Source organism: Rhipicephalus sanguineus, chromosome 5, assembly GCF_013339695.2.
Source record: "Rhipicephalus sanguineus isolate Rsan-2018 chromosome 5, BIME_Rsan_1.4, whole genome shotgun sequence".
Taxonomy (NCBI): domain Eukaryota; kingdom Metazoa; phylum Arthropoda; class Arachnida; order Ixodida; family Ixodidae; genus Rhipicephalus; species Rhipicephalus sanguineus.
In genome coordinates, this window is record NC_051180.1 from 161,066,979 (window position 1) to 161,093,669 (window position 26,691).

The 26,691-nt window shown below is 49.8% G+C and overlaps 1 protein-coding gene across 1 annotated transcript in view; it reads right to left on the reverse strand.

Moving 5' to 3' along the window:
* LOC119394392 (transcriptional activator GLI3) overlaps positions 1-26,691 on the reverse strand; it is a 76,693-nt gene that overhangs the window by 15,193 nt on the left and 34,809 nt on the right. Inside the window, exons 2-6 of the mRNA XM_037661690.2 lie at positions 9,802-10,061; positions 4,127-4,237; positions 3,779-3,961; positions 2,112-2,293; positions 777-998 (exon numbers count right to left, since the gene is read on the reverse strand). Of these exons, the coding sequence (XP_037517618.1) occupies positions 777-998; positions 2,112-2,293; positions 3,779-3,961; positions 4,127-4,237; positions 9,802-10,061 (958 nt within the window). The remainder of the gene's footprint in view (positions 1-776; positions 999-2,111; positions 2,294-3,778; positions 3,962-4,126; positions 4,238-9,801; positions 10,062-26,691) is intronic.

The following is a 26,691-nucleotide window of genomic DNA, read 5'->3' on the forward strand; positions in this document are numbered from 1 at the left end:
CGCATGCTAATTTTAGTTCGCATTTTCTCTCGTATAAGCCGCTCAAACTACGGAGAAAGTTCGGAGAATAAGTCAGAGTGCGGGTGATTGTCGTGGCCAGAGGGAGGGGTTAGGAGGTTTGTTAGGTAAGAAGCATCACATCAGTCACATTTAGAAGTAAAATGATCAAACCCTTCATCGCTGCCTTCTTTAATTAAAACATTAGAGCAAGTCCCCTTCTCCAGGCCTCAGGTATCCACTGTCAACGATCACTAAATCGCCCTGGTAGTATAAGACTAAGATCGCACTTTTGCTTTTGGGAACAAATAGCGTTTCAACTGACAAGTACTGCATTTTTCTCTCGTATAACTCACCCCCACATATAACCCGAACCCCGACTGCAAACCATGGAAAATAAAAATAGAAAATAACATCCTCGTGTATCTCCCTGAAGCCGCCTTCCTTGTGTTGCCATCAAGCCGTGTTGCAAAGCCAACTTGTGCACTGAAATTGGTGTATAACAGCACCCCGACGTTCGCATCGAAATTTTTGTACATACTGGCAGATTATACACAAGAAAACACGGTAATGCTGAACTACCTTTATCAAGTAGCAGAACTTATGAACCACAGTAAATATAACAGCTCAATTCAAACAAGATCTTGTTCAAGGGAAAGGTTGCTTACTGTTATTTATTATCATGTTACAAAGGCTTGACAGTGAAATCATGACACCGTGTCTTGGAACATCTGCACTAGATGGCTCACAATGCATGACGATAGGTTTTATAGACTGACCTTGACCAAATCATCTTGCGTGGGGAACTCTCGCGTGCATTCCTTCCAGTGGCAGTTGGTCTCGATAAAGTCGCCCGGTTCGTCCCTCATGTCCCCCGAGCCGTCCCGGTCATCGTCTACGGATGCACCGTCGATTTCCTTTTTCACTCGTCGCCGGGCCTCTTCTGTGTCTACCGTGCTGCTCACTATGTTGCTGGCTGTCTCCCGGCCGCTGGCAGCATCCTGCATCGCCCGAAATACCTAATTCATTTTCACAAACACAAACAGTGAGGCTAGCCGTTGATTCATCACTCAAAGGATTTTATTCTCGGCAGCATTGTCGGAGGATACTCGGGCTAAAAGGGGCTGAAAGCAGCTTCAGAGTGCCTGGGGTCCCTTAAGTGCGGCTGCAGTAAAATAGTACACTCATTTTGCCAGTAATCGATATTCCACATGCACTACACAACACGTGCACAACGTTACACATCAACTATTACACGCAGGTATGTGCTGCGGCAAGTCGCAAAGTCAATTTTTAATGCTAGAGGCAGAATGTCACAATCTAACATAAAAGAAGAAAGTAATATTCATAGCAGAACAAGCGCAAGCAAATGCAATAAAACGAGGTGCAACAACACTCACTGAAACTATTTTCTTTGAATGAGGAATACAGTAGCAGAAATCTATCCTTCATTTGGATGAATTAGCTTCAGTAAGCATTTCCGTTTCAGTTTTCTGTGTATGTATGTATGGATGTACGCATGCATGCATGCATGCACGTATGCGTGCACCTGTGTGTGTGTGTGTAATAAACATAATATTTGGGGTTTAACGTCCCAAAACCAGGTGTGTGTGTGTGTGTGTGTGTGTGTGTGTGTGTGTGTGTGTGTGTGTGTGTGTGCGCGTGTGTGTGTGTGTGTGTGTGTGTACATATGCATGCGTGTATATACGGAAGGATGGATGGATGGATGGATGCATGCATGCATGCATGAGTACATGCACATGTCTCTAGTAAACTTTTTCTTAAAGTAAACACCTGTGTGCATCTACTTGCTTGTTTCCTTTTGCAGTTTAGCAATCCTAAATAGACAAGATGGCATGAGTTGGCAATTTGTAGCCATATGACTGAATTGTGTGTGCCAAGGCAAAAGTAGTTAATTTGACATATGTGGATTAGGCCTTTGATTTGAGGTGGAAATGAAAAGTAATGAAAAAGACAAATGCTATGATACCGTGCTACACAGAGGCATCAAGGGTGCCTTTAGTTATGCTTGCAGTTTCTCCATTCATTGCGGAATATTAGCATAAGTCCACTTCAGCAGCTTGGGTTTAGAAAAATGGCAGATGCCTTCTCACCTTCATGTCAACCTTGCCCTGCGGAGCACCCAGGACAACCGGTGCGGGCAGGATGGTTTGTGGTGCGAACGCACCGGCACCGGGCAACAGCAACGGCCTCATCAACTGGTTTAGCTGATGAAGTTGCTGCAGATGGCTTGCCACGGTTGGCGTGCCCATATTCATCGCTGGACTAAGTGTGCCTGCGGGATAATTATGGGGGCACAGTGTAATCAGTATCGACTGCTAGAACACATATGGGTAAATCGGTGCGTTATTACAAACTGCCATACACGGAACAGTGCTAACTACACATGCTGCCTTCCTCCCTTCGTAATGCCCCATTCAGAAGTCTGAGTATCCAGGCATGTAGTGTATGCAAGATTACCTTACAACAGCACAACATTCCTACCCTTACATTGCAAAATCTGTTCTTTTTCTTGCGAATCGAAAAGGAATCGTTTAACAAAGAGTTAACATTAACTAAACTGTACCAACATAAAACTCGTTTTTGGCGTATTTTCAATAGGGCACTACTACATGTGTGCATCCCTATTTATTACTGTGCATAGTGGCAACAAAGCAACTCCTGCTCAAACACGTTTTACGCTGTAGTTGGTCGACACAAATACCCCAAGTTATCTAGTCAGCCACGATAACCACGTAGCTGTTGCAGAATGCAAAATAAGCATGTTGATGGTGGACAACACCATGCCAAAGATGACAATGCCACTCTCACTGGGTTTGACATTCTGTAAGGCTGCAAGCATGCACCAGAGAGGGGTGGAGCGCATATAGCATTGTTTGCAACATAAGCGAAAATTCTTGCATCACATAAACGGTTCATTAGCAAGCAAGTGTTCCCAACAAGTCACATACAGAACTCTGTCAACTCACCATGTAGTCTTTCCAATATGAATGCAGAAAAAAGAACAAAAAGAGTACATAAAGGCAGTGCCATAGAAACAACTATTCAATTACCACTAGGTAGTCTTCACTTGTGCACACAAGGTTTCTAGCAAGAAATTTTTCTGTCAAAAGTGAACAACGCAGTAAATAAAGAATGCTGAATTAACTCCAGAGCTTTAAGTGATAATGGCCACTACGCTGTGTGGCAGGTCGCAAACAAAGAAGGTACGCGTGCAGCCATTTTGAAATTTCGTAATTAGCACCGTCATTTTTCAAACTGTTCATTAAGCGTATCATTTCCAGTTTACCTTTGCTGGTTGTGCCATCCACGTTTCTCTTTCATGCTTCTCTATCACAGTGCAAGGTGTAGATCTCACAGGAGTTACACACAGCAGCAGTGATTACGTAACATTTGTTCCAAGAACAATGGTAATCCGCCTCTCATGATGCTATAGCCCCCCATAATATGTGGTAAAATAAAACTCCATCTATTCTTTTCCCTTCCTGAAGCCACGATTTATGTTTTGTACCTAAAAAGAATGTGCATTTGCAAATGAATCTGCAATAGACTGTGTACACAGTGTTACCATATTATATGGATGCTGGTACACAGGATGTTCATCCTGGGAAAGGGTTACAAGCCCATCTGCAATGTAACATGGCAATTAACTACACATAGAAGTCTTTGTACGTTGCATGCACATCCACGCAAAAACGTTTTAGCGTGTCTATTACTAATACAAAATATGCCTAAGGGTACAGAAGGAAGTTTTTGATACCTGCTGAAAGGTGGCCATACGAGCCACTGGCACTGGAACTCCGGGATCCATTCATGAAAGAAACCAAGGAGTTGGGAGATAGCCGGATCATGGAGCCAATGTCGAAGCCTTCCGAGTAAGGTGAGCTGGAGAGCGCCCGCTTGCGGCCTCGTGCTCCAGCTCGGGGACTAGCCAGCCGAGTTCCTGCGAGGTGAGGCCATTTTAGAAATCGCAACTATCCGCCTTGTCAGAGCGAAAAATCCTATGTCATAATTGTGTATTTAACATTAGAAAATACATCAGAGTGAATACAGCCAATGAAAATGCATGTCTGGTGAAGACCGTATTTCTTTTTTCAATGTATAATACCTTCGGCCGAGAATGCAATGTCCGGTGTGACAGCTGCACTTGCTGCATGAAAGTCCATGAGACCCCTTTGGCCCAGGGCTGCCATCTGTTGGATGTAATCCATGTGAATTCCTGAAAAAAACCCAAAACACAAGGCAGGAGAGGTTAAGCTTGGGGAAGCACTTGCAATCAACATCAGCACACACATATGTTGCATACACCTAAAATTAGAATTGGACAGCGACTATATTGGTTGATTGACTGAGTGGTTTAGTTTAAATGAGACACAGCATAACAAAAGGATTTGGAATTGTTTTGATCAGCCATGTTTCTTGTACGATGCATGGTACAATCTGAATTAAACAAGTGTCCTTGCATTTCACCCTCGTTGTAGTGCAGTCCGAAGGACTGCACATTGTGGACATTATCTCATGCTCAATCAGCAGGAAAGTTCCATAGGCACTATGCCAGAGTGCCGGCAATAATTTGTTAAAGCTTCACATGTCAACGCTAATTAACTTTGTTTACTCCATACCACTAGCAGGTGTGGGCACATCCATTCTACCAAATCAGCCAGTAATGATGCATTGTTGACAACGTAGTTAACGACAGAAACACTGCACACTAACAAAAATAATCACCTTGCTTGTACCAACCACTAGAGGGGAAGGAAGGAACAGGAGAGAAAGGAAAGGCAGTAATGTTAACCAGTCTAGAAGGACCGGTATGCTACCCTTCACTGGGGTAAGGGATGGGGGAGTTTTAAAGAGAGAGAGAGAAGGAGGAGAGCACGCGCGCACAGTCACACACACGTTGTAGTCATGGTAACGTCATTAGTCTATAACCGCCGGTGCAAGTCTGATGTCTTCAAGGAGTTGAGCACTGCCTTCGTCGCCTTCACCCGGGATGACCCACTAGAGGGGAGTGTGTTCAAAACGAAGGATACTGAATACTGAAAACAAAATTCCAAATGCTGACGAAGCAGAGATTAGCACAGGAGCTGGCAGCAATTTAGTCTCATAACACTGCACCCACCAGATTGACAGTTATACTGTAAAGTCCTTTATACATTGGACACAGAGGGTTGAATGCAAAATATTCTGGTTAGAATAACAGAGAGCTGAGCTAGTTGGTACGTATTCATTCTAAAAAGACAGGGCGTGCAAACACGGACACAAGAAAGAAGTCAGGGCGCCACAAACAGGCGTTTGTGGCGTCCTGACTTCTTTCTTGTGTCCGTGTTTGCACGCCCTGTCTTTTCAGAATGAAAAAATTCTGTGTGTAAGGTATATCGGTACTAGCGATTCATATAAGCTCTTGATTTAACTTATCTTATTCCTTTCAGTGGCCTGATGTACACATTGTGTGATGAAGCAATTTAACTCGTTCGCTGCCAAACAAGCCAAGGAACTGGCGAAACCTTCCTGTCCATGAGCATTCCAGAAACCATAGCTTACAAGACTGACCACAAAAAATTTTAATTCATTTTAATTGTACACACTTTAATTAATATGACACAGTATTTCCGATCTTTTACTCAATCTCAACACATTTACTTACACATTTTTTCAGGCACAGCACCCCTGTTTTAAATTGAATAGCATGTGTTGTACAGCAAGTTAAAGATAGTTAATTGCATTATTAATTACTGCCTATAATAATAATAATAATAATAATAATAATAATAATAATAATAATAATAATAATAATAATAATAGTAATAATAATAATAATAATAATAATAATAATAATAATAATAATAATAATAATAATAATACAAGGTGTTATCACCATGTATTGCTTGCTTACATGCGGATTTTTTTCTTTTTTTTTTTCATACTAGCTTTTGTCCCAGTAGTCTTCACTCATCTGTTTCACTAGAGGAATGTGTTTTGTAAGCTTGTTCTGCATGGCGGCACTATGCTGCGGCTACGGCGTTCTGTGGCTGGGCACAGAGTTGACCGTTTAATTCACGGACGCGAAGTCGGTGTTTACATAAGTTGTGCAACACAAATGGCTTAACTACGAATTCAGGTGCAGTTAAAGGGACACTAACGGGGAAAAAAAGCGATTTTTCTCATATGAGTAAATTACTCTTTCACAGTTCCAAAATCACCACGCTTGCCGCGAGAAGACGTTTGCATGGTAAGCGAGGAAATGCGCAAAAAGAAAATGCGGAGTGGCGACGCCAACTTGAAGTTTCTGCACCAACGTCATAGACGCAGCGACGTCATAGATTCTGACGGCGTCTACCAGGCCCTACGAAGTTCTTAATCAGCGAAAATGGGGTACAGCATTGTTCTCCGAGGGGGCCATAGACATACCAAGTTTCAGGAAATTTCGTTTAGCCAATGTCGCCAAAATTCGAAAAATGCACATTGAAATTCATGACCTCACGTGCGGCAATTTCCGCAAAATTTAAAAATGAAACATTGAGCTCGACTTTCTCCTTTACTACTAATAATAAACCTATGATAGTGTAATTGACAAAATTAGAGTTCGTAGAGCACAATTTAAAAATCCAAACCGATTCACTGTTTCACTTGAGTGTCGCTTTAAAAGGAGCCCTCCGCTTCGGTGTGATTCCCAACCAAGGAGGTTACAGTTTTAGTATAACCTCCTTAAATTGTTCCCAACACTCGTTTCGCTTCTGATGCGTTTGACGCGTCGGCTGCGTACGCGTAGTCCCGCTGAACACCAATCGAATAACTGTTCTTTTGCGTGGCAGCCGGCAACCCAAAGTTTTGGGGCAGCGCAGCAGGTAAGTGTCGCAGCGTTCGAGCGTGGCGCGCTGGTGGAGCCGCCGCGCGAATCTCGGTGCTACAATGGCCGGTTACCGCCATTTTTTGTGAATGCCCGCTGCAAAGGGCCTTTTGTGAGCCCTCCCACTTTAAAAAAAGAAAAGCAGGTCTCCAGACGAAACGATCACGTCGACCGCGCGTAGTCGGCGATTCTGCGCGCCCATAATCATCGGGCAGCCAGCTCACACAGGAGACGGTATATGGGCGAGATATACGAGATTGCAGGGGCGTTGCCTCGAGGGGCCGCGCGCACACCGCGGATCCCGCCCCCCCGAAGACCCGACGGGATTTTGCCTGTCTCTCCGAGAAATGCCGCATGCGCGAGGGAAGACAGACGTTCGCGAGTGATGACCACTCGGTCGAATATAAAATAAAGAAATGAAACGCTATAGCCTAGATACACGCACACACTACAGCCGCAGACGTCAAAAAAGCCCATCTGCCACTTTCTGAAAGTAATGATCGACAATTTGTTTCTCGAGAATTCGTTCATTCAGACTTTGTTCAGTTTTCCATTTTCTTTATTCAGCGTTTATTCGCTTGCAGGGCTTCCGTTCCAATTTCCGGCGATCATATACACCTCACATGTACCGAGCCGCATGTACCGAGCCGCACATGTACCGAGCAAAATATGTACAGTGGCAAAAAAAAAAAAAAAGAAGAAAGAAAGAGACATTTAAAGGTCCGCGGCATACAACAATTCTATAATATAAGCTGGATTACTTGAAGGAATACACTGTACTAGGGGGACAGCCAGCACAGTGACAAGTTCGCTCGACCATTTATAACAAATGCTTCACTACAGTACGAGTCTAATAATTTTAGTACGTATCCTAATCGCGAAGCTGAAATGGAATAGCAATTAATTGAGTACAGCAGAAATCCTCTTACAGCGGCAGTTGGTGAAGTATGTGTACTATATGAATAAGTCCAATAACACTACTGCTCACAAATGCCTAAAATACTGGAATTAAAGGAATAATCACGGAAAGTGAACGCGGAGGTCCAAGTCGACTGCACCGCGCGGTGTGTAGTACAGTGCAGGTCAATGACCAGTAGCGTAGTCAGAAGTTTTTTTCGCGCGGGGGGGGGGGGGGGGGTTGAGACCCTGCAACTCCCTCCCACCCTAGATACGCACTGTCAATGACATAGGAAATATCTTAAGATTTCTACAGTCTGTGCAATAAATTCTACGATTCGCACCCTGCGGGTCTTAACTTATCGCCAAAGAATAACCGCCATCTTTTTTTTTTTTCGTTCTCTGAGTGAAATTACCATGACGTAGCATTCTTTCCCAAAAAGAAGGTTCCGGGCGCAAGTTTTTAGCAAAAAGAAAATCAAGCCAGATTATTGATATGCCGCAAAGGATGTAACCGCCCTGCTCCCGCACTCTATTTCCTTTTCTTTTTTTCTTTTTTTTAGAGTGCAGTAAAGCGCACAATAACGCACAAGGACACTACCTGCAGTATCTTCGTGCGTTTAAATTTTTTTCATCCGTTCGACTTAATTTAGTCTGCTGTAGCCATCAATCAGCATGAAAGATCACCAACTGTCCCAGACGCAAACCATTCTAACGTTCCTCGGATGTCGAGGTCCGTGAGATTTTGACGCCGGCTGCACACACGGAAACGGGCGTCTTTGACGCCCACGCCTGCACGGGCGCAGCGCGGCACGCCGTTGGTAGACCGCGTCACTGAACTGCGCGTTGCTTCTCTCGGTCATCAGCCGTGGGCGGCGCGCGCAAAACGTCCGCAGCACCGATGCTTCTCCACCGAAAATAGACACGCGCTCGCGTCGTACTGCCGGCGAAGCCCGAATGGAACGCTTGTTTTAGAGATGCTGAGCTCGCGCGCGCGTTTTTCTACGCCGCCGGTCCGAACGCACCGGAGAGGGACTCACGAGTTGTCTGCAAGTCAGCGTTGCCTCCGAGGAGGCAGCACGTATGTAAGGCGGGCGCTGGATGGAGCTGCGCTCCTCCGCCGAAAGGCGCGCTAGGAATGGCAGCGATGCTCGCCGACACGGCCCGCCGGAAGGCATCCGAATGAAGATGCGTCGACTCTTCGGCGACGAACGTTCGCAACGGACGAGGACAATGCGCCGAATGGCTGCGCAACGCGAGGCTGCAGAATGGAGGCGAGCCGCTGCGCCGAAACGTGACCGAGACTATAGCTTGTACCCCGGTTATAATGGATGCAAGAGTAGTTCGATCGCCCACTCTGTTGAGCTGCAACGGCGGCTCATTTTGCAAGACTGTGCGCTGGAACAAAGACGTTATATGGCACAGTATAGACACTGCCCCTTGAAGTACCGTAAAGTTAAAGCTATGACTAAACTATGTGAGGCCGCTTGCCAGCGATGTCGACTGCGCCAGGGGTTCGCGCAGATGTGGTGCAACTTACGTTGTGCCAGGCAACAAATATGCGTTAATGCGACAAGTACAGCTATAAGGGCAAGTGCTTGGAGATCGTTGGTTATGCCACGCACATGTGTCATGCATACGGTATTGTCGTTATCCTCTGCGTTTAGCTAGCCCTGTCTCGCTAAGGAGATATTTGCCGTACGACGGGCTGTTTTCTTTTCAGTGTGGTCATTAAAAACAAACTCATAAAGTGTGTTTCAGTGTCTATACATAGTACACGGCAAACAAATAACACGCAAATAGGATGTAAGGCTGCACGTGTGCATCGATCTAGTTGTCTCGGTGGGCCGCCATTGAGATGCGCGTGTCACGTTCAGCGCAGGGACAATCGCTTGTGTCACTTTGGTGACGTAGAATCTCGCGTGTCCAATGACTGAAGCGACTACTCGCCCGCCTTTCCTCAACCAGCCAATCAGCACATACTGAAGGCGATATCGTGGGGCTATCTCCAACTGGGAATACGAGCGTGTACTCACCCCGATGATCGAGGGGGCTAAGCACCCGCATCGCCAGCGGCGGGCTCGCCTGGAAGGGGCTGTACACCTGGTCCATGTACGGGCTGAGACGGTACGGAGACTGCAACGCCGCCGCCACGGCCGCCGCGTCGGCGGCGTTCTGTCGACGCTGCTGTTGCTGCTGCTGCTGCTGGACCTGTTGCTGCACTTGTTGCTGTTGCTGCTGCTGCAGGTAGGCCATGTCCTGCAGACCAGCACTCTGCAGGGCCGCCCCGGCCAGTCTGCGAACGGGCAAAAGAGCGAAGTTGAGAAGGCCAGTTCACTACAGTAACTGTCATCGTAACTGACAACAAAAGATAAGTCACAAACGCGCCACAGAAAGCGTGCCAGCGATTGTTTTATGTAAGGGCCGGCATACGGTTGTTTTGTTTTAGCAGAGCGACCACAAGCAGCAAATAAACTAGACCGCAAGGAACCTCACATCAGCTTCCCTACATTGAGGGAAGGTAAGGAGCATATAGAATGAGAGGAAGGGAGGATGCTGTAAGCGTCGAGCAAAAAAAGGGTGATCGCGCAGAACCATAGTTACAAGGGGCACATCGCGAATCGATATGGGTCAGATTGAGGTTCTCTTCAAAAATCAAGTCTCGGACAATATGGCACGAAAGGTCATCAATCTTCATTTTTTTCTTCTTTGCACGCAGTTCTCAAAACAAGGCGTCACGCGCTACACTGTTAGCCCTTTCTGATGGCGGCAACGCGACAGGAAGGACAGAGTCGAATCACCGGAGGCGTGCGAGTCGTGTTCCCGGGCGGGCACCCTTCAAAAAAACAAGAACTAGGCGGTACACAGACGGCGCTGAACGGGGCACGCAAATTGAGAAAAATGCAAGTCTCATTATATCCGGACAGTTAGTCGGTGCTGTTCACATAGCTGCATATTTGCAGAGAAGCAACGGAGGAATGCGCGTAGCGAGAGCAGACAAGAAAGAAAAAAAGAAAGAGCTATTATAAGACGATCTTATAGTCCTCGGATCGGGCCGGCCCACTCGGGGTTAAGGGGTCAACCGCACCACGACAGGGCCGCGATAGCCATCCGTATACGACGAAGGCTGGCAGCCATCCGTGCCGTGGGTCGAGCGCCGGAACCTGCGTGTCTCACGAACGCGCACGAGTCGAGGAGGCTGCTGACAGTGCGTGCCCGAGCAACATTCATCAACGCGAGCAGCGAGTAAGACACGGGCGCACACAACTCCGGCGCCAGCGTCACGTGACTCGGTACGCAGGGTGACTGCGGACGTGAAGAAAGAACAAAGGTATGAGCAAACAAAGCAGCGCCGGAAAGAGCGAGAAGAGAGACACACGCGCGGCTTTTGTAGCGCATGCCGCGTTCTGTACACGAAAGATGGCACCTTGTGAGGTGGGTGTAGCAGGAAAGATACGCATAGGCACCAGCTTGGCGAAAGCGAACTATATTCTTTCATACACAGCGTCATTGATCTACGCCTCAGGCATTTGCACATTGCCACACACTAAATATATCGAAGACCGACTGCAATGATATCGGTAACGGTCCGGCAATGTTACCGGCGGTGTACCGCAATGGCCCATCTGCCGCAATGTTAGTAAACGAATTGCTTTGGTTTTTAGACGTATGTATGTTCATTTTCTGGTATTGTTTCGTGTTCACTGCGTATACTTTTTTCTTGCTTAGCGCGCGCGCGCGCGCGCGTGTGTGTGTGTGTGTGTGTGTGTGTGTGTGTGTGGTGTGTGTGTGTGTGTGTGTGTGTGTGTGTGTGTGTGTGTGTGTGTGTGTGTGTGTGTGGTGTGTGGTGTGTGTGTGTGTGTGTGTGTGTGGTGTGTGTGTGTGTGTGTGTGTGTGTGTGTGTGTGTGTGTGTGTGTGTGTGTGTGTGTGTGTGTGTGTGTGTGTGTGTGTGTGTGTGTGTGTGTGTGCGTGCGCGCGCGCGTGCGCACTTACCTAATTCTAATGCAAAGGTTCGAAATTTGTTTTTGTTTTATTTTGCTTTCTTGATAGCGGGACCGTCGTTGTATCTAAGTACATCGCAATACTGCTTCATTAGATCGGGAGAAGAAATACACGCGTTTTAAAGGAAGCAAAAACTGAACCGAGTAAAGTTGGTTATTTCAGGAACTTCGTTATATAGAGGTTCGTTGTACATGTTTTGCAGACGCGGCTCTGTCTGATAAACTGCGCACGCAGTCAAAACTAGGCGGGGGTCACACATTCCAAGCCAATAACAAGACACCAGAAGAAGCGAAATAGATCGCTTGTTGAACTGGTGAGAATTGCGCGTGGCATGAAGTAACGGTCCGATGACGCAGACAACGCTGTAGCGCTTTACCATGAACGGCCACATCATTACCGACGCAGCTTCGTCGCATAATTAAAGAACACAAAATCGGCGTTCGCGACAGAAAAAACAACGCCTGTTGGCGAAATCCAAGAAATAAATACAAAGGGCCAATGATAGATGAGCACACTTTCAACCTGCGCAAGTATGGCGGCTGTGCACAGCAGGGCCGCCTTCATTTGCACACGGCGCGGTCTAAGTCGTAAAGGGCGAAGGCAATCGGTTACTCCCGCTGTCCCCGGCGGGACAGCTATGCAAATGAAATGTATTAAAGGGGTAAAAGCAAAGCCTGCGCGCACGACGATTTAGCAACCATGTTGCCGATGCTGCCGCCCTTCGACCGCAGACCGCGCTCCAGTCACGTATGTATACGTACTACGTCCGACTCGTTTTTACGTAGTCGGTAAAGAATTGGGCGCTCGCCTTTCGTGAACCAAGACAACGAAAGGGTACAGCTTGCAGTGAGCGCCGCTCTCAGGCTTCTTCTGTGCGCATGCGCGCTCAGGTCGCTCCCGGGTATATAGGCTGACCGGGAGTCGGGAGATGGATATCGGAGATATATGCGTATACATGGCGTGCCAAGTCCACCCTTTGTTTATCGCTGCGCAACATCGTACAGCGATCGCGAGACGGAGATGAATGGCGAGAGAATTATAAATGAGCCCAGGCGGAGAGAAAGGCGGCTGTGTACTCGACAATATTTATCGGCCGGTTCTCACAATAAGAATCTATGCGCTGGGCATTGTCGTCGTATTAAGGCGAATTTAAAGGTTTACGGAGCGTATTAGATAAGGTTTCTGGCAGCCATAGATGGTGTCCGCAAACTTATTCCCGTCTGCGGATTACAAGAAGAGGTGGGGGGAGATGGCTCCGTAAATGTGAGCGGACGGAGGCGCCATCAAGCGGCGCATGGATGACCAAGCAAATACAACTACTAGCAGCACGCTCAATGCTGCACAGAGCAAGTTCAACGACGCCGCATTGATGTTGCTCAGATACACGAAAATAACCAAGATTATGCCTCGTGCATCGTGGAACTGCGGGTGACATCGCTATAATAGGTAACGTAGACGTTATAACCGGCACACACGTTCGTCAAAGTTACGCATTTGCCACGACTCCTCTCCTGTGTGACGTCACTCTCACGACAAGCAAGCATAGGAGAAAGACAACTGGTTATTGCGAAACTTCGTTATAACGAATGTGTCCCATTGTGATAGAGGAGGCGCGTGGCGCAAAAATGTTTCATGCAGCCGGCTATAAATTTCTGACGCTCTGACACCCGCTAGCTACTTCGGTAACCAATAGCGCACAAACTATAAGCTTCTCCGCGCTGTATTGCGCACATCTGCACTAACCGCGGTTTCGTTTTCCGAGAGCGTCGTTGCCACAAAGTTAAAGGGCGAACGCGTGGCCAAGACGACGACGACCCGAAGTGCGACCACGCCAACGTTCCCGACCTGACACGTCGTTTTGACGACGCGCCGTCACAATCTGACCCGTCGAGGCCCGCCCCCCATTAGGATGATGAGGCAACGGGAGGAGGAGGCGAGGCATTTAAAAGAAAAACAACGCACTCGACCCGCCGTGACACAAGTCGAACAACTTCGCCCGCTGCTCTGCGACTCTCGGATTCCGCGCGCGGACCGACGAGAAAATTGGCATGCAGAAGCGCGCACCCAAGCTGCAGGCAGTCGGCGCCAGTGCAGCCGGGCGCAGCGGAAGGTAGCAAAACGGCTGGCTGAGAGAGAGAACGCATGGGAAAGAGAAAAAAAACGCATGAGAAAAAAAAGAACTCCTTGCGCCGAAAAGGCTGGGAAGGTTGCGCTCCCTCCCAACCTCCAGTGCCAACCAAACACACCCTCGCGCCTGCCATCCTCTAACAAATGGGCAGTGGGAAAGGGCACGCAAGGGCAAGTACACGGATGCGGCGTGGAATAGAGAGGGGTTATCTGTGAAAGGAGTCGCCGAACTTTCTTCCCGCATCTTCGTCAAGAGATGGGTGAGGGAGAAAACTACCAAGCCGCGGCCGAGGAGGAGTGAGCGAATACAGAAAGGCTGACCGATATATAATGAAATATCTGCGCCGCCGCAATTGCAGGCCGGCCCTTGCGCGAGCATCATCGGCGAGATTAACCTGTCATTGTGAGAAAGCGGCAGGCCTTTGAGAGCGCTCTCGCTAGCCCCCCTCTCGCCGTGCGCTTTCTCCCAAAGCGAGCGCGTCCTTGTTGGCGCTGCATGGCCGCGCAATTGGCACCGCTCCTCACTGCTCCACGGCGAGCCACAGCGCAACCCGCGGGACAGTCCCGCCGCGTGCGCGTGTACGTATTTAAAGCACGCGCTGATCCGGCGGGAGATGCGAGCGGCCGATAGGGGCCATCCACCCGGGCGATGCGACCCACGGAGCCGGCCGCTGCGTGTTCTCGGCGCCGACAAAGGAAACAACAAAAGGTTCGCCGGTCGTGGAGCGTGTCACTGATCTTGGGCTTCGCTCTCCCTCAGAGTATATCTCCCCGCGGGGCACGAGTCGGCCATCGAGCACGTGACTGCGGTCACCGTAACAAACGCGCGCACTCGGGGAGGCACGAATCGATTACCGCCGTGCGTAGAAACGCGGCTCGCGCCATTCAGGTATGGTCGAACTGTCAGCTGATCACGCTAACCAGTGACCGGACGGCCGTGATCGCTTTGTGGCTGCTGGCGGCATGTGGCCAGCAGTAAGTGGTTAGCGCGAGCACTGCAACTGCCTTCGACCAGCAGTTAAGCTTTTATTTTTATGTATGCGTGTTTCACTAAATAAGCAGCCACTTGAAGCTGCTACTACAACTACTACTACTATTACTACTATTAGTACAACTACTTCTACTACTACTACTATTTAAGAAATATAAAGGAGAAGAAAGTGCAGTTTAGACCAACTTTGAGCCTTATAGCTTCACTCAGCAGCTTATTTTATTAAGCCGGAACCATCAGATACTTCATCAAACGCGAAAAATTGATCAGCGGCGTCAACACGAGTGATGCACAAAAAAAAAAAATCACCATCTCGCGATGGCGTCACACATTTCCAAAATTCGTGACGTCACGTCACATGATATGATGAGGTCATCACATATGTTGTTTGGTCAAAGGTGGGCCGATCCCGGAGGCACTTCAAAACTCCGTGAGGCACAGAAAGCTTTCGGGGAGTGGGGATCAATACAATCGACTAACAAAAAAAAAAAAAGAAGATGGCTTTCGCCTTCGAATCGTCTTAGGCGAATGCATACGGGGCCGTGCGAAGTTTTTAGGTACACGATGCGCTTCGTAGAGTTGGTTGGTTGAAGCGTTTTTCTACAGGCGCGATCAGCCTGGAAATACAGACTGGCAATTGCAGCATGGCGCAATCAGCTCCGAGTATGCAATACAAGCCTGCAGATAAGATTATTACAATCGATTAGGAAAAGAGCGACTACGAACCAACAAAGCGTAAGGAGTGCTTTTGTCAGAGTTTACTATCGAGATAGCCCGGCGGAGTCGAGAAATGCCAAGCTCAAGTTTGGGCGCAACGCTCGCGCGGCTGAGCTATCCTTTACTGGGGGCAGACGCTGCCCGCGAAGGCGGTTTGTCGCCGGATTTGCCAGCGGTGGCGGCAAGGACACGTGCGCGTATGCGCTTCTCATTCGGCCCAGAGCACTGCTAGTCACCAATAGTTACATTGTGACGCGCCACAGATGCAATCCGAGAGCTCTGCGCGTACGCGGAAGCGGGGGCGGTAGCGTTGTGGCCGTGGACGCCCGCAGTTGCGATAAGGGCAGTGGCGCCGCCTCTCGACGTTGCTTTGGAAGCCTATATCTGAAAACCCGCGACCTCTTGCTGTGAAATGATTTCGCACCGTCAAAACGAAATTACGTGGAAATCGTCGTCTCATTTGCCTGTGGGTGACATTGCGACAAACTTGGCGCACGTGTAAATAAAGGCTAAACGCAAATAATAATACCAGTGTATTTAGATTTAGGTGCACGTTGTTAAAGAAACCCAGGTGGTTCAAATTAATTTTGAGTCCCGTAGGCAAGCTAAACCCCACATTTTTTTTTTTTTTTTGTATTCGTTGAAACGTGCACATGAGGCGGCAACACGGTGCTCTAATACACCAATGACTTTCCAGAACAGCGCGCACAAAGGCTCGGAATGCGCAGCCCACCGCAGCAGGGCGATAATCCCTTCGGCTCCCCTTGGCTTCACTGTGATTGCGTATAATGCCCCCTTAGTTTCTTTGTTTTCTTCCTTCTTGGCGCGACGTGCTTTCACGCGCGTTCACGTAAGATATCTTGATTTGGTAGTGTGTCTACATATAATACATGCATGACTGCATTTGAATAAAACTTAACCGACAGTCAGCCCTTATCCCGTGGGTTGCATCGGTATTTCTGTCCTGTCCTTCCGCGCTTTTGCGAAACGAAATTAATGCCACTAACTCACCCAATCAACAGTGCTTTCTATGGGAGTTCCATCTTCCCTACACGAAGGCATAATATCGGGAAAATATGGATGTTTGAAGCTACATTCCTCACCACGTCCTTCCCCAATGATGCGACTTACAAAACCGTCCTTCTGCGTCGACGAATGGAAACAAGCATGCGCGCACTTCACACGACGGCTCTGCCGCAATAATCGCGGCGTACAGCGGCAACCGAGTGACGGAGTGGCGTCAGTGTACAAATCGACGCAGTCGCTGCTAGAACGGCGGCTGATGCGTGGGAGTGAGAACACGACTTGCACGCGACAGTGTAATGCTTGCGGGTCAAAGACATCCACTCCTCCGGCCCGACAGCAGCTCCGCGGCAACGCCCCGCGCTCGAGAAAACGACGCAAGCCCCCCGCTCGTCAAGACACAAACAATCACGCGACTCCGCCGCCTTGTGATGCAACACGCGACGCTGCATGGAAAGCGACACTGCAGCGCGTACTCGGGCACGCGCCCGTGTACACTGCGAGCGCCGCAGAGGAGAAGATTGTATGAAAACTGAAGGTTGCACACGTCGAATCATCTAAGGCCTGGGTCGCATACCACACAACAATGCGACTCGCATTTTTGTAATGTGATATAGCTCGGGATTACAGACGTCGTGCCTTTTGGAAAGAAAAATATTTCTGTCATCGCAGCCATATTCTCGCGTTATGTTTCGATAAAGAAAACCGGCACAGCACGTTCGCTCGTGAATAAAAAATACTAAAATACATTAAAAAGAATAAAAATCTGCCTTATACGAGGAACACGCGCACCTCACTGAAAGGGGGTCGACAGGCGTTGCTATTATTGCCCGTCAATGTTCCAGCCATTCTTCAACGTCATCATCGCCTTGTGTCCAGACCCAGAACTGTGAAAATAGCTATGGATATGCACTGGTTACGTAAATACGCACGCTAGCACGAGAATTTCAAAAACGCTTGCGAGTATACCAGCTATACAGGCTTCAATAAGCGCAGCATCGTAGGCGCGCCTCATCTCTCGCACGTATCCCACCACAGGCCCTGGTGAAATACGTCCGCGCGTCCCTTGTCGTACAACAGGGGAAGGTCCTCATCGGCGGTCCCTCCTCATCACCAAAGAAGGGATCCCTGACAAGAAAGAAGAGGCCGCAAGCAGCGGGCCTTCAATTGAGCCCCTGCCAGCCAAGTGGATCAAGGCACGGACGCCGCCGACGGACACGAACAAGATGATGGGTAACCTCCGCCGCAACTCACGAAGCGCCTTTGAAGAAGAAGACGGCCCCGGTCGCGCCTTCTCGCCGCCGCAATCGCCAGGCACTCTTGGCGGCGTGAGCTACGCAGGACGCCGCCTCGTCTCGAGTGCCCCCCCCCCCTCCTCATCCTTTTTCCGGAGGCTGCGAAAAGATTCCCCTCTTCGTTCCTTTCTCGTCCAGTGCGCCGACACCACTTCATAACCTGTCAGCCAGCGATGAGGCCAGAGGGGCCGTCGCTTCTTCGAGGCGCTCGGCAACAGGCGCCGCTCGCGACGACGCCCGGCCAAACCCCGCGCGTGCCTGGGTGTGCATGTTTAAATGAAATACCGAGCCACAAGAACGAACCGAAGAGTTAGATAACCGGCTTCAGGATGTCAAGGTTCTCGTTCAAGTGTCGCGCGCTTTTAACATTTTAAGCAGTGCTGGTGTACCGTACCGTAAGTATTGCAATATCATACCGTCGTGGCCGGCAAGTTGCTATATTTTAGTATGCAATTCTCGCATTGTAAACTTCGAGGTTTGCGAAAAGGGTTCCAAATAAAATTGAGGTCTCATCGAGCCACTGAGAGGACAAGATGAGAGCGCAATGGGCCAGGGAACAAAACCGAAGGGGTATTCAGACGCGGGAGAAATGCTCGGGGGAGACGAGGGGATTGCAAATCACGTGACCGCGACGTCACGGATTAGCGAGTGGGCGTGACCCCCCGCGCCTCCTCGGGGGAGACTGGGACCTTTTCCCCGAAAGGACAAACAATCGCCCGGCGGTGGGGGATATGGCGGAATTTCGGGCTCTTGTTTGGCCACATTGTTGCACTTGCTCCTGCAGAGACATAGAGAGCGGCAGCGGGTGTACAGTCTGCAGCTGCACGGCTGTCTGCAGCTCGTCGTCAGCAGCTCGTCGTCAGCAGCTCGTCAAACGGGAGGTGCAAGCGACCAGAGTAGTCTAGTAACACTGGTCTCCCCCTCCGTTCGCCTCGTCCGTGTCAGTGGGGGGCATTTGTGGACGCTTCTCCTCGCGAGCTGACGTCACTAGGGGTAACAGACTGTATTCCAAGAGAAGGCAAGCGTAGCAGAGGGAGGCAGAAAGCTAGGTGGTGTTGTGCCGCAGCACAAATGCCACAACGTCGCCGACCTTCGAACAGCGAGAATACTGGGAATCGTGGAGTCTTCGCCCTGCCGGCCCCGTCAGCTGACGCCAGTCGTCGTTCTCGACCGCTTTTCAGCGACTGAGACATTCCGGGGGAAACATTTCCCAACGGGATGGAGGGGAGTAGCAATGGCGCTCTGCGAACCTGCGGGGTCGTCTCTCCGACGCCGTGCAGATGTCACCAATCTGGCCCTTTGCTGTCCAGGTGCGTCTTCAACGAGCAGGCCGATTCCCCAAAAAGGTTCATCCCAGGTGTCCATCACCAACGGTAGTCAACTGGCCATTGACCTTGGGAGGCACGGGCGTGCTTTTCATTATGCTCCTCCTGCCAGTGCTGCCGGATTGGTGGAATCCTTGCCACCGCGTGGAGAGGAGAAAGTGGGGATGGACCCCAACATTGCAATTTAATCCGGCGCACCGAGGAGCGCCGGAGCCTGTTCACTGAGATCGAACGATGTAAATACGTGTATATAAAGTCTTTTTCTTTCTTCAACACGACGTGATGAACGCTCCGGTCACGACCCCCACTCGTGATCCCACCGGCTCGGTGACAGCGATGGTATACCACGGCCCGTATCCTCAGCTGTGCACGAGAGGCGTGACCCAGGTCGCAACCGTGGGCAAATGCTATTAAGAAGTGTCCTTGAATAACGTGGTCCCAGCTGGCACGGGACATGGTTAACGGGAGAAACATGGGTGAGGCCTATGACCTGCAGTGAGCGTAGTCAGGCTTCTGTTGACGTCGATGATGATGACCTGTATCGGCCACTTCCATCATCCCATCACGCTAACGTTCGCATTGAGCAACTCCCGCGGTCAAGGCGTTTCCGGATCGTAGTATACGTAGCGTAAACGGTACTGCTGAAAAACCCTCTCTTCATTGCGAATCTGCAACCGGACAATTAAGTGGCCCGACAAGAACATAAGGCTACTGCATCGTGAACATACGAGGGTATATCTCAGTGCCCGAGGTCGTAATGGTGCCAGCTCTCATTGCTATTTCTTTTAAGTAACTTGAGGCCCACAATCTGGCTGTACAGGAGAGAAGCTTATAGCCCCGCTCGAGACACTTGCTGGATATATTTTCGTTATCCTTCCTGTTAAATGTTGGAGATGACTCGCGAGAGATGACTGAGCACGAAATGCACTTCAGGACGAGCGTCTTTCCCAGGCATCCGTCAATCAACTTGTACTATCTATCTTGGGCCAACTAATACCACCTTTTGCTTGTAACGTTTCTCGTGTCATCGCACCAACCTAACTGCACCAACCAATCTCTGCTGTCCCTTGGCGTCCATTCTCTCACTATTATAGAAAAACGTCCTCTCTCACACACACACACACGCACACACTATTACGGAGCACCGGTTATCTGCCTTACCTATATCCCATATGGTCTGCGCCTCACACCCTGCTTTTCGGCGCAATATTGAACACAATCAACCAACCCAAAAATTAGTCAAATTATAGGGTTTCACGTACCAATATCACGATATGATTATGAGGCACGCTCTAGTGCTGGACTCCAAATTAATTTTGACCACCTCCTATTTTTGAGCGCGCACACAACTCTGTACACACGGGCCCTTTCTGCACTTCGCCCCCATCAAAATGACCCTGTCACATTCGATTACACATGCAGGACTTCCGAGAAACGCAAAAGCCTTACTGACCCCAAGACACTATATGACAGCAAGAGTTGTCGATCAATGGCTATTAAGGTGCTTGAGGAGAACTTGAGGAGACCTTGTGTGAACACCATGACTGCATGGTGTTCAAACGGAACGCTTGACGCGAACACCCACGGAACCTCTAGGATACTTAGTATCTATTTTTTTTTTCGTTTGTTTGTGATGCTTGGTACCGCCATTTAGCAACAAAAAGCGATTTTCACGGCAGTTCACGCATTGGCCGCCAAAGTGCCCACGACTTTGCGCGCGAGTACGAAAAGGCGTCGCTTTCGACGGCATCTCCCCGCGCCGCCTCTGTACGGGCCATTTTCTCGGAAGAACCATCAACCTGTGTCAACTATGCGAAGGCAAAAGAATTCAAAGAAGCATGATTGCGTCGCTCAACAGGGTAGCGCGACACTTTCCACCGCAAGGACGAAAGGGCGTGCATGTATGACAGTGACCGGTTGCGAAAGGAAGCCACCGAGAGCTTCGAAGAAAAACGAGTGCAAAAAGCAAGAGCGGAACACGCCCGGACTATGGAGATTCGGGAGCGTGTACGAGCGGAGAGAGCACGTCGGAAGAGAATCTGACCGAGTGAGAAAAAGAGGAGAGATGGGCGCGAGATAGCTCCCTGCTGCTGCTGCTGGTGGTGGGGCCCGCGTTCTCGGAATGGGCTACTCCGAGTGCTTTTAAAAGGTGTTCCGGCCACAGCCAGGCCAAGCCCCCTGCCAGTACGGCATCGTCTTCTCTTCGACGAAGCCGTTCGCTTCCTGCTCGGCCACGTGCTGACGCTTCGCACTTTTTCGAGAGGCATGCGCGTGAAACGCCTTCTTCATTTCTTTCTTATTATTTTTTTTTGTGTGTGCGCGTACGTGCGTATGGTACAAGTCCCTCGCGAGTGTTTGCACAGTGAGAAGAGGCATGTGAAAGAAAAAAAAAAAGTACGACGAATTTTCCCGCTGAGTGGTCCATCATGTTAGGCCCGGCCCCCGGTGATCCTTCTCTGTTTTTCACGAGGCACGGCCACCTGCTGATGCAGCGGGTCACCACCGAGAATACAGTCTGCTGGCGGCTGCGGAGCAGCGCTGCTATACACGAGGTCGCCGGTTCGATTCCCGATAGCGGTGGTTGCATTTTGTACAATGCTTTCGGACAAATGGACAACGCTTTTGTACTGTAATGCGGATAACACCCAGACGGTTAAAACAATTACTGAAACGTCGACAACACTGTGTGCATTATAGCCTTCTGCGCAGTCGCATCGCGAACTACGCAAACGTTAGATTTGGAAAAAAAAAAAGACGATTACAAATGAAGAGACGCGACCCTCCCACCTTTGTTAACCGTCTCTTCTATTTTAGCATCCGAGGCAGTCCACACTGCAAACTATACGTTTCCTTGCGTTTGAACATCAGGCTTCAAATACGCGACATTAAACAGGTGCCCACTAAAAGCTGAGACAACATATTAAAGCAAAGACGACCACCATGGAAATAAGGGCGGAACGTCGTAGACTGTCGCTTTTCGCTCAGTTTTCCCTCACGCGATTAGTCAGAAGCCAGCCGGCTGTTCGACGACGACTGCTCACTCCTGGCCAGGAAGGAGCGTTAGACGAAATCGAACAAAGACCGAACGTCCGCTCAGTGTAACGCTGCGTTGACACAACTGACTTGCGCTGACACAAAAGCAAGTCTCTTCGCGGCCAACACTGCGGTGTGCATCGTGTATGCCCGCTGAGAAATGCGGTGGAAGTCGTGGGCTCCGTGCTGTAAAGCTTCGTACTATACACTACAAACGAGAGCAACGCGTCTAATCGGCCGCTGTTCAGCGCCAGTGGCACAAGTGGCTCAGCCGCGATGTTGAATAACCAGCACGAAAAGCAGCGCGGCCATCGCTTAGTGTCCGAGTCGCCTCTGCCAGACATTGCGAGCGGAGTTCAAACGGACACGCCGTACAAGCGAGCGTCTCACGAGCGTGCCACCAGTGGACAGTCACGTAACGCCGGGCGACGAGGTCCGGCAAACGTTCATCCTTACGATTCTGCTCGTTCGTTTCGTGCGAGAGGTTCCGTTGGAACGCAGCAGACGAGCACCGCATGCAGCTGACAGTAAGATTTACGTCATAACAGGCAGTGCACGGAAAAGAATAACGGGCTTGCGAGCGCGCATTAAAAATACGGGATGCCAGCGGTGTGCATATAGACGGTTTCAAGATTGCGATAGTAGCAGCACGTGTTGTACCTCAAGAAACTTCCGGTTCTTCGTTTATCCCTCTCTAGCACCGAAGCGGAAAGCGTGTTTTTAGTAAGGAAAGACCCTTTTTTCCGCCTTCAGATAAAAGGAAGGCGCATAAGTTAAGGACGAACTCTTATAATGTTGTGTGTAGATTAGAAGCATCTTTATTTGAAATACTTGGCTAGGCACAGAGTTAGAAGTGTTGAAAATCTGCGGGCTGCCCGCCAAGGTTTTTGTTCCTCGCCAATGCTACGTCAGTGCACGAAACCGGAAGCCGTCCAGGGTCTGTGTTTGTAAACAGCGAAGAAGGGTGTGAGCCAGTATTCTAGCCGATAATATAGGAGATAAAAGTACAACTAGGCATGCTCGTTGTGCAAATAACCAGCGGTCTACTAGAGTTACGCAATGGGTGTCAAGCGAAAGAAAGTGCATTAGATCACTGGAAAAGAATGAGGTGAATAAGAAGTTTGCTGGCAGAAGATGGAATCCGCTCACGCAAGACCTCTACCAACGACCTCGTTCTTCAGCGGACATAAACATAGGCTGACGATGAAGCACGTAGAGGTAAGAACAAGCATGGCTGTATGAACCAAAAGCTGCACCATGCAGGACAACCAGGACGTAAGGATGTAATTCTCATCATCTGGAGTTCTTCCATGTACATCGCAAACAGACTAAAATATAGCGTTACTTCAACATACAATGCCCCAACCGGGAATCGCATTCGCGACGTCGAGCTCATCAGCATCAATGAGCCAGAGCAAATTAGTCGGCCACCGCGGAGTGATTTGCATTCTGATGTTGAGAATGCGTGCAGCCGCGAGCTCGTCGTATACATGCGTTGTTCGTGACTCTGGTTGCACTGCACGGGGTTTCATTAACTTCTTTGTCCTCTCAGAGGATGTTCATCCAGAAGCCTTTTGTCGTATACACATGGCACGCGCCTATATGTAAGCATACGGTTTAGTTACACCCTTCTGGCTACCTTCATGTATACAAAACGAAGTACAGGAGAATACGGTGCAAATACGAAATACAAGCGCATAAACGAAAAAAGCCAGAGCTACATCAATAATTAACGTTAATGACAGGCTTCCGAATCTTCTTGATCCGCACGGTAGAGACGATGGCGGTGGGGTACCACTCCCGACTATATATTCTTTCGAATAAACGAGTCAGGCCGCTCATTAGTCCAGCAATTTGGGTACGCCAGCTTTTCAAACGCCGTGCAGAGATGGTGGATCGCAGATATACCCATGTGGCCAGACTCGCTGTATATACTAGATACACGTCGAGAGTGGCGCACAATAGAGGGCCGGCTACGTGCATGCCCACACCGCGCACGGTACGCGATAGTAGCTCCTCTTCAAAAGGCGGGACCCCGTCCGTCGACTTCGCAAACAACGCGATCGGTCTCTCGCGTTGTTGAACCTGTCAGCGCCGCATAAATCAAGAGCCCGAGCAGCTTAGTACACTATAGTGTATACACGTACACAGGCGGCGCGACTGGCTCGGTCTTGCGCCCGAGGCTGCGGGAGCAGCGCGTTGAAAATTGTGCCTAGCGAGTGGTTTAAAGAGCGTCGTCGTGCAACTTACGCGATGACGGCGGCGGCTTCGCTGGGGCGTGCGCTATCGCCGGGCCATCGCGCAGCTCGGGGTCCCGTGCGCCGCCGACGCGACAACGATCGTCCCGGCGCGCGATCAGTCGCCGCTTAACCACACGGCGCGCGTTGACGCGAGATGACGCCCCGATAGGTTTATTTATTTTTTTTTTCCGGCGTGCACTTAAACGCGCATCGTAGCGGAGAAAAGAAACGAAACGAAGCGTCGTACAACAGCGCAGTTACCGGGCGCCCCTCGTCAAAGAGGCAAAATTAGAGCAACCAGAAAGAAACGTCGGCCCAGGGTGTACCGTACGAGGATGACAGGCGATATTTAAAACGCGGGCTCACCGAGCCGGTGTATATATACCGCGAGAGAAGGGCCGCTTTGTCTTCTCTTAAAACGACTAGTTTCTTATCTCGCACGCGGCTGAAGAGACGGTAATCAACAACCCTTTATCAAAATTTAAACCCACTCGGCCCCTCTGAAAAATAAAAGCGACGGCTGGAGGAACAGCCTACGATGCGAATCAATCTCCCAGCCGCGCCGCTATGCTGCATAGTTTACAGTGTCGAGTTGGCCGCGCCGCGCTTCCGTGAAGCACGCCGCGGAGATTTTCGACGACTCGTCAGACTCGAGCCGGCTGTTTTCGATGCAATACCGAGATCCGTTATCTCGAACGGCCTGTACGCGGAGCGAGTACAAAAAAGCTGTTATTCCCCGTTCTGCGCTCCAACGACGGCACATTTTGGGCAGCCTCGTTGTGGGCTAGCGATACTACACGAGCGCCGTTATTCGTCGCCTAAACGGTCCTCTTGTTCGCGGGAACGCAGATAAGGATCTGCGCGTTTATCCGGACTATGTGGGCATATAGACGGTGGTGCACGAGCACCCATACGTATACGCAACTGGGCTCGCTAAGTCAGCACGAGACGCTGCATGCACCAGCGGCTCCGGCGATAAGCCACAAGCTCGCGCGATCGTGCACCGCCATACTACCCGCGCGCTCCTTAAGAGAACTAAGAATGCAAAAAAATATGAAAGTGAAATACATCAGCGATGCCGGTCTGAAGTTACGAAAGGTCTTTTTTTCGCGGGCAACGCGTCGGCCGGCACGGAGCTTCCGCGTACAACGATTTAGCCGGACGCGCGCGAGGTCACGCGAAAAGTGTGCGCCGCGCTGGACACGAAGATCGTGCGTCCCGATACACAATGCCGCCAGTGGTGGTGAAGCGGGGGGGGCATTCTCCGAAACCGAGTGAAAATGCTCCCATGAGATGGAGCGCGCGCGCGAGAAACCTAGCGCCCCGAAATGAAGCACCACGCGGCCTCGTCAGAAAAGCCGGCAGGGAAGAATTCGCGAACGGCCCCAGCTTGGCTCGACGTCATTCGCGCGCCTAGTACACTCCGCGGCCAGTGCAGAGGAGCCGTCGTGAATCCGACCCGATTTCTTTTTTCCTTCTTCTTCTTCTTCTTTTTTTTTTTTTAAGAGCTAGTACGACTATTTCTCGACGCTACCTCGACAATTTACGTCCTCGCGAAAATGTATTGACGCCCGTCTTATGTATGTAGGTATAGTGGCCGGTCGGGTCGCCCGTTTTATAGCTTTATGGAAATGAGATAAAATACGCATAAGTACAACAGGCTTTCCGCAGAAATGGCGCGTATAAAGGCGTGAGTGCGCCGTATCTGGCCGCCACCTGCCAAATGACCCTTCCAACTGAATCCTCAACTCCAATCTCCAGCCGCTGCGCGCATCCGACCAAGACACCGGTAGTGTGCTAAACACTACTGGACCCGGGTACGTCACCATGGAAACAGCACATGGTAACCTTCAATCTCAAGTGAAAACCCTTTTAAGTGTAACTAGTCGAGAACTCATCATCTGTAAACTGGGATATCATTGGCCTTAGTGAGGTTAGCAAATCCGTGGAGGCATATAGAGTGTTGACAAGTGGGCACGTCCTCCGGTACAGATGGCTCCTCGAGAGAGAGAACATGACGTAGGGTTCCAAATCTACAAAGATTTTGCGGATAACGTCGACGAATTCTGCTTCATCAGTGATAGGGCAACACGTGTCGTCATAAAACAAAAGAGAATATATAAAGCGAGAGTTGTACAAGGGTAAACTCCAACACCCAACCATGATGATGAG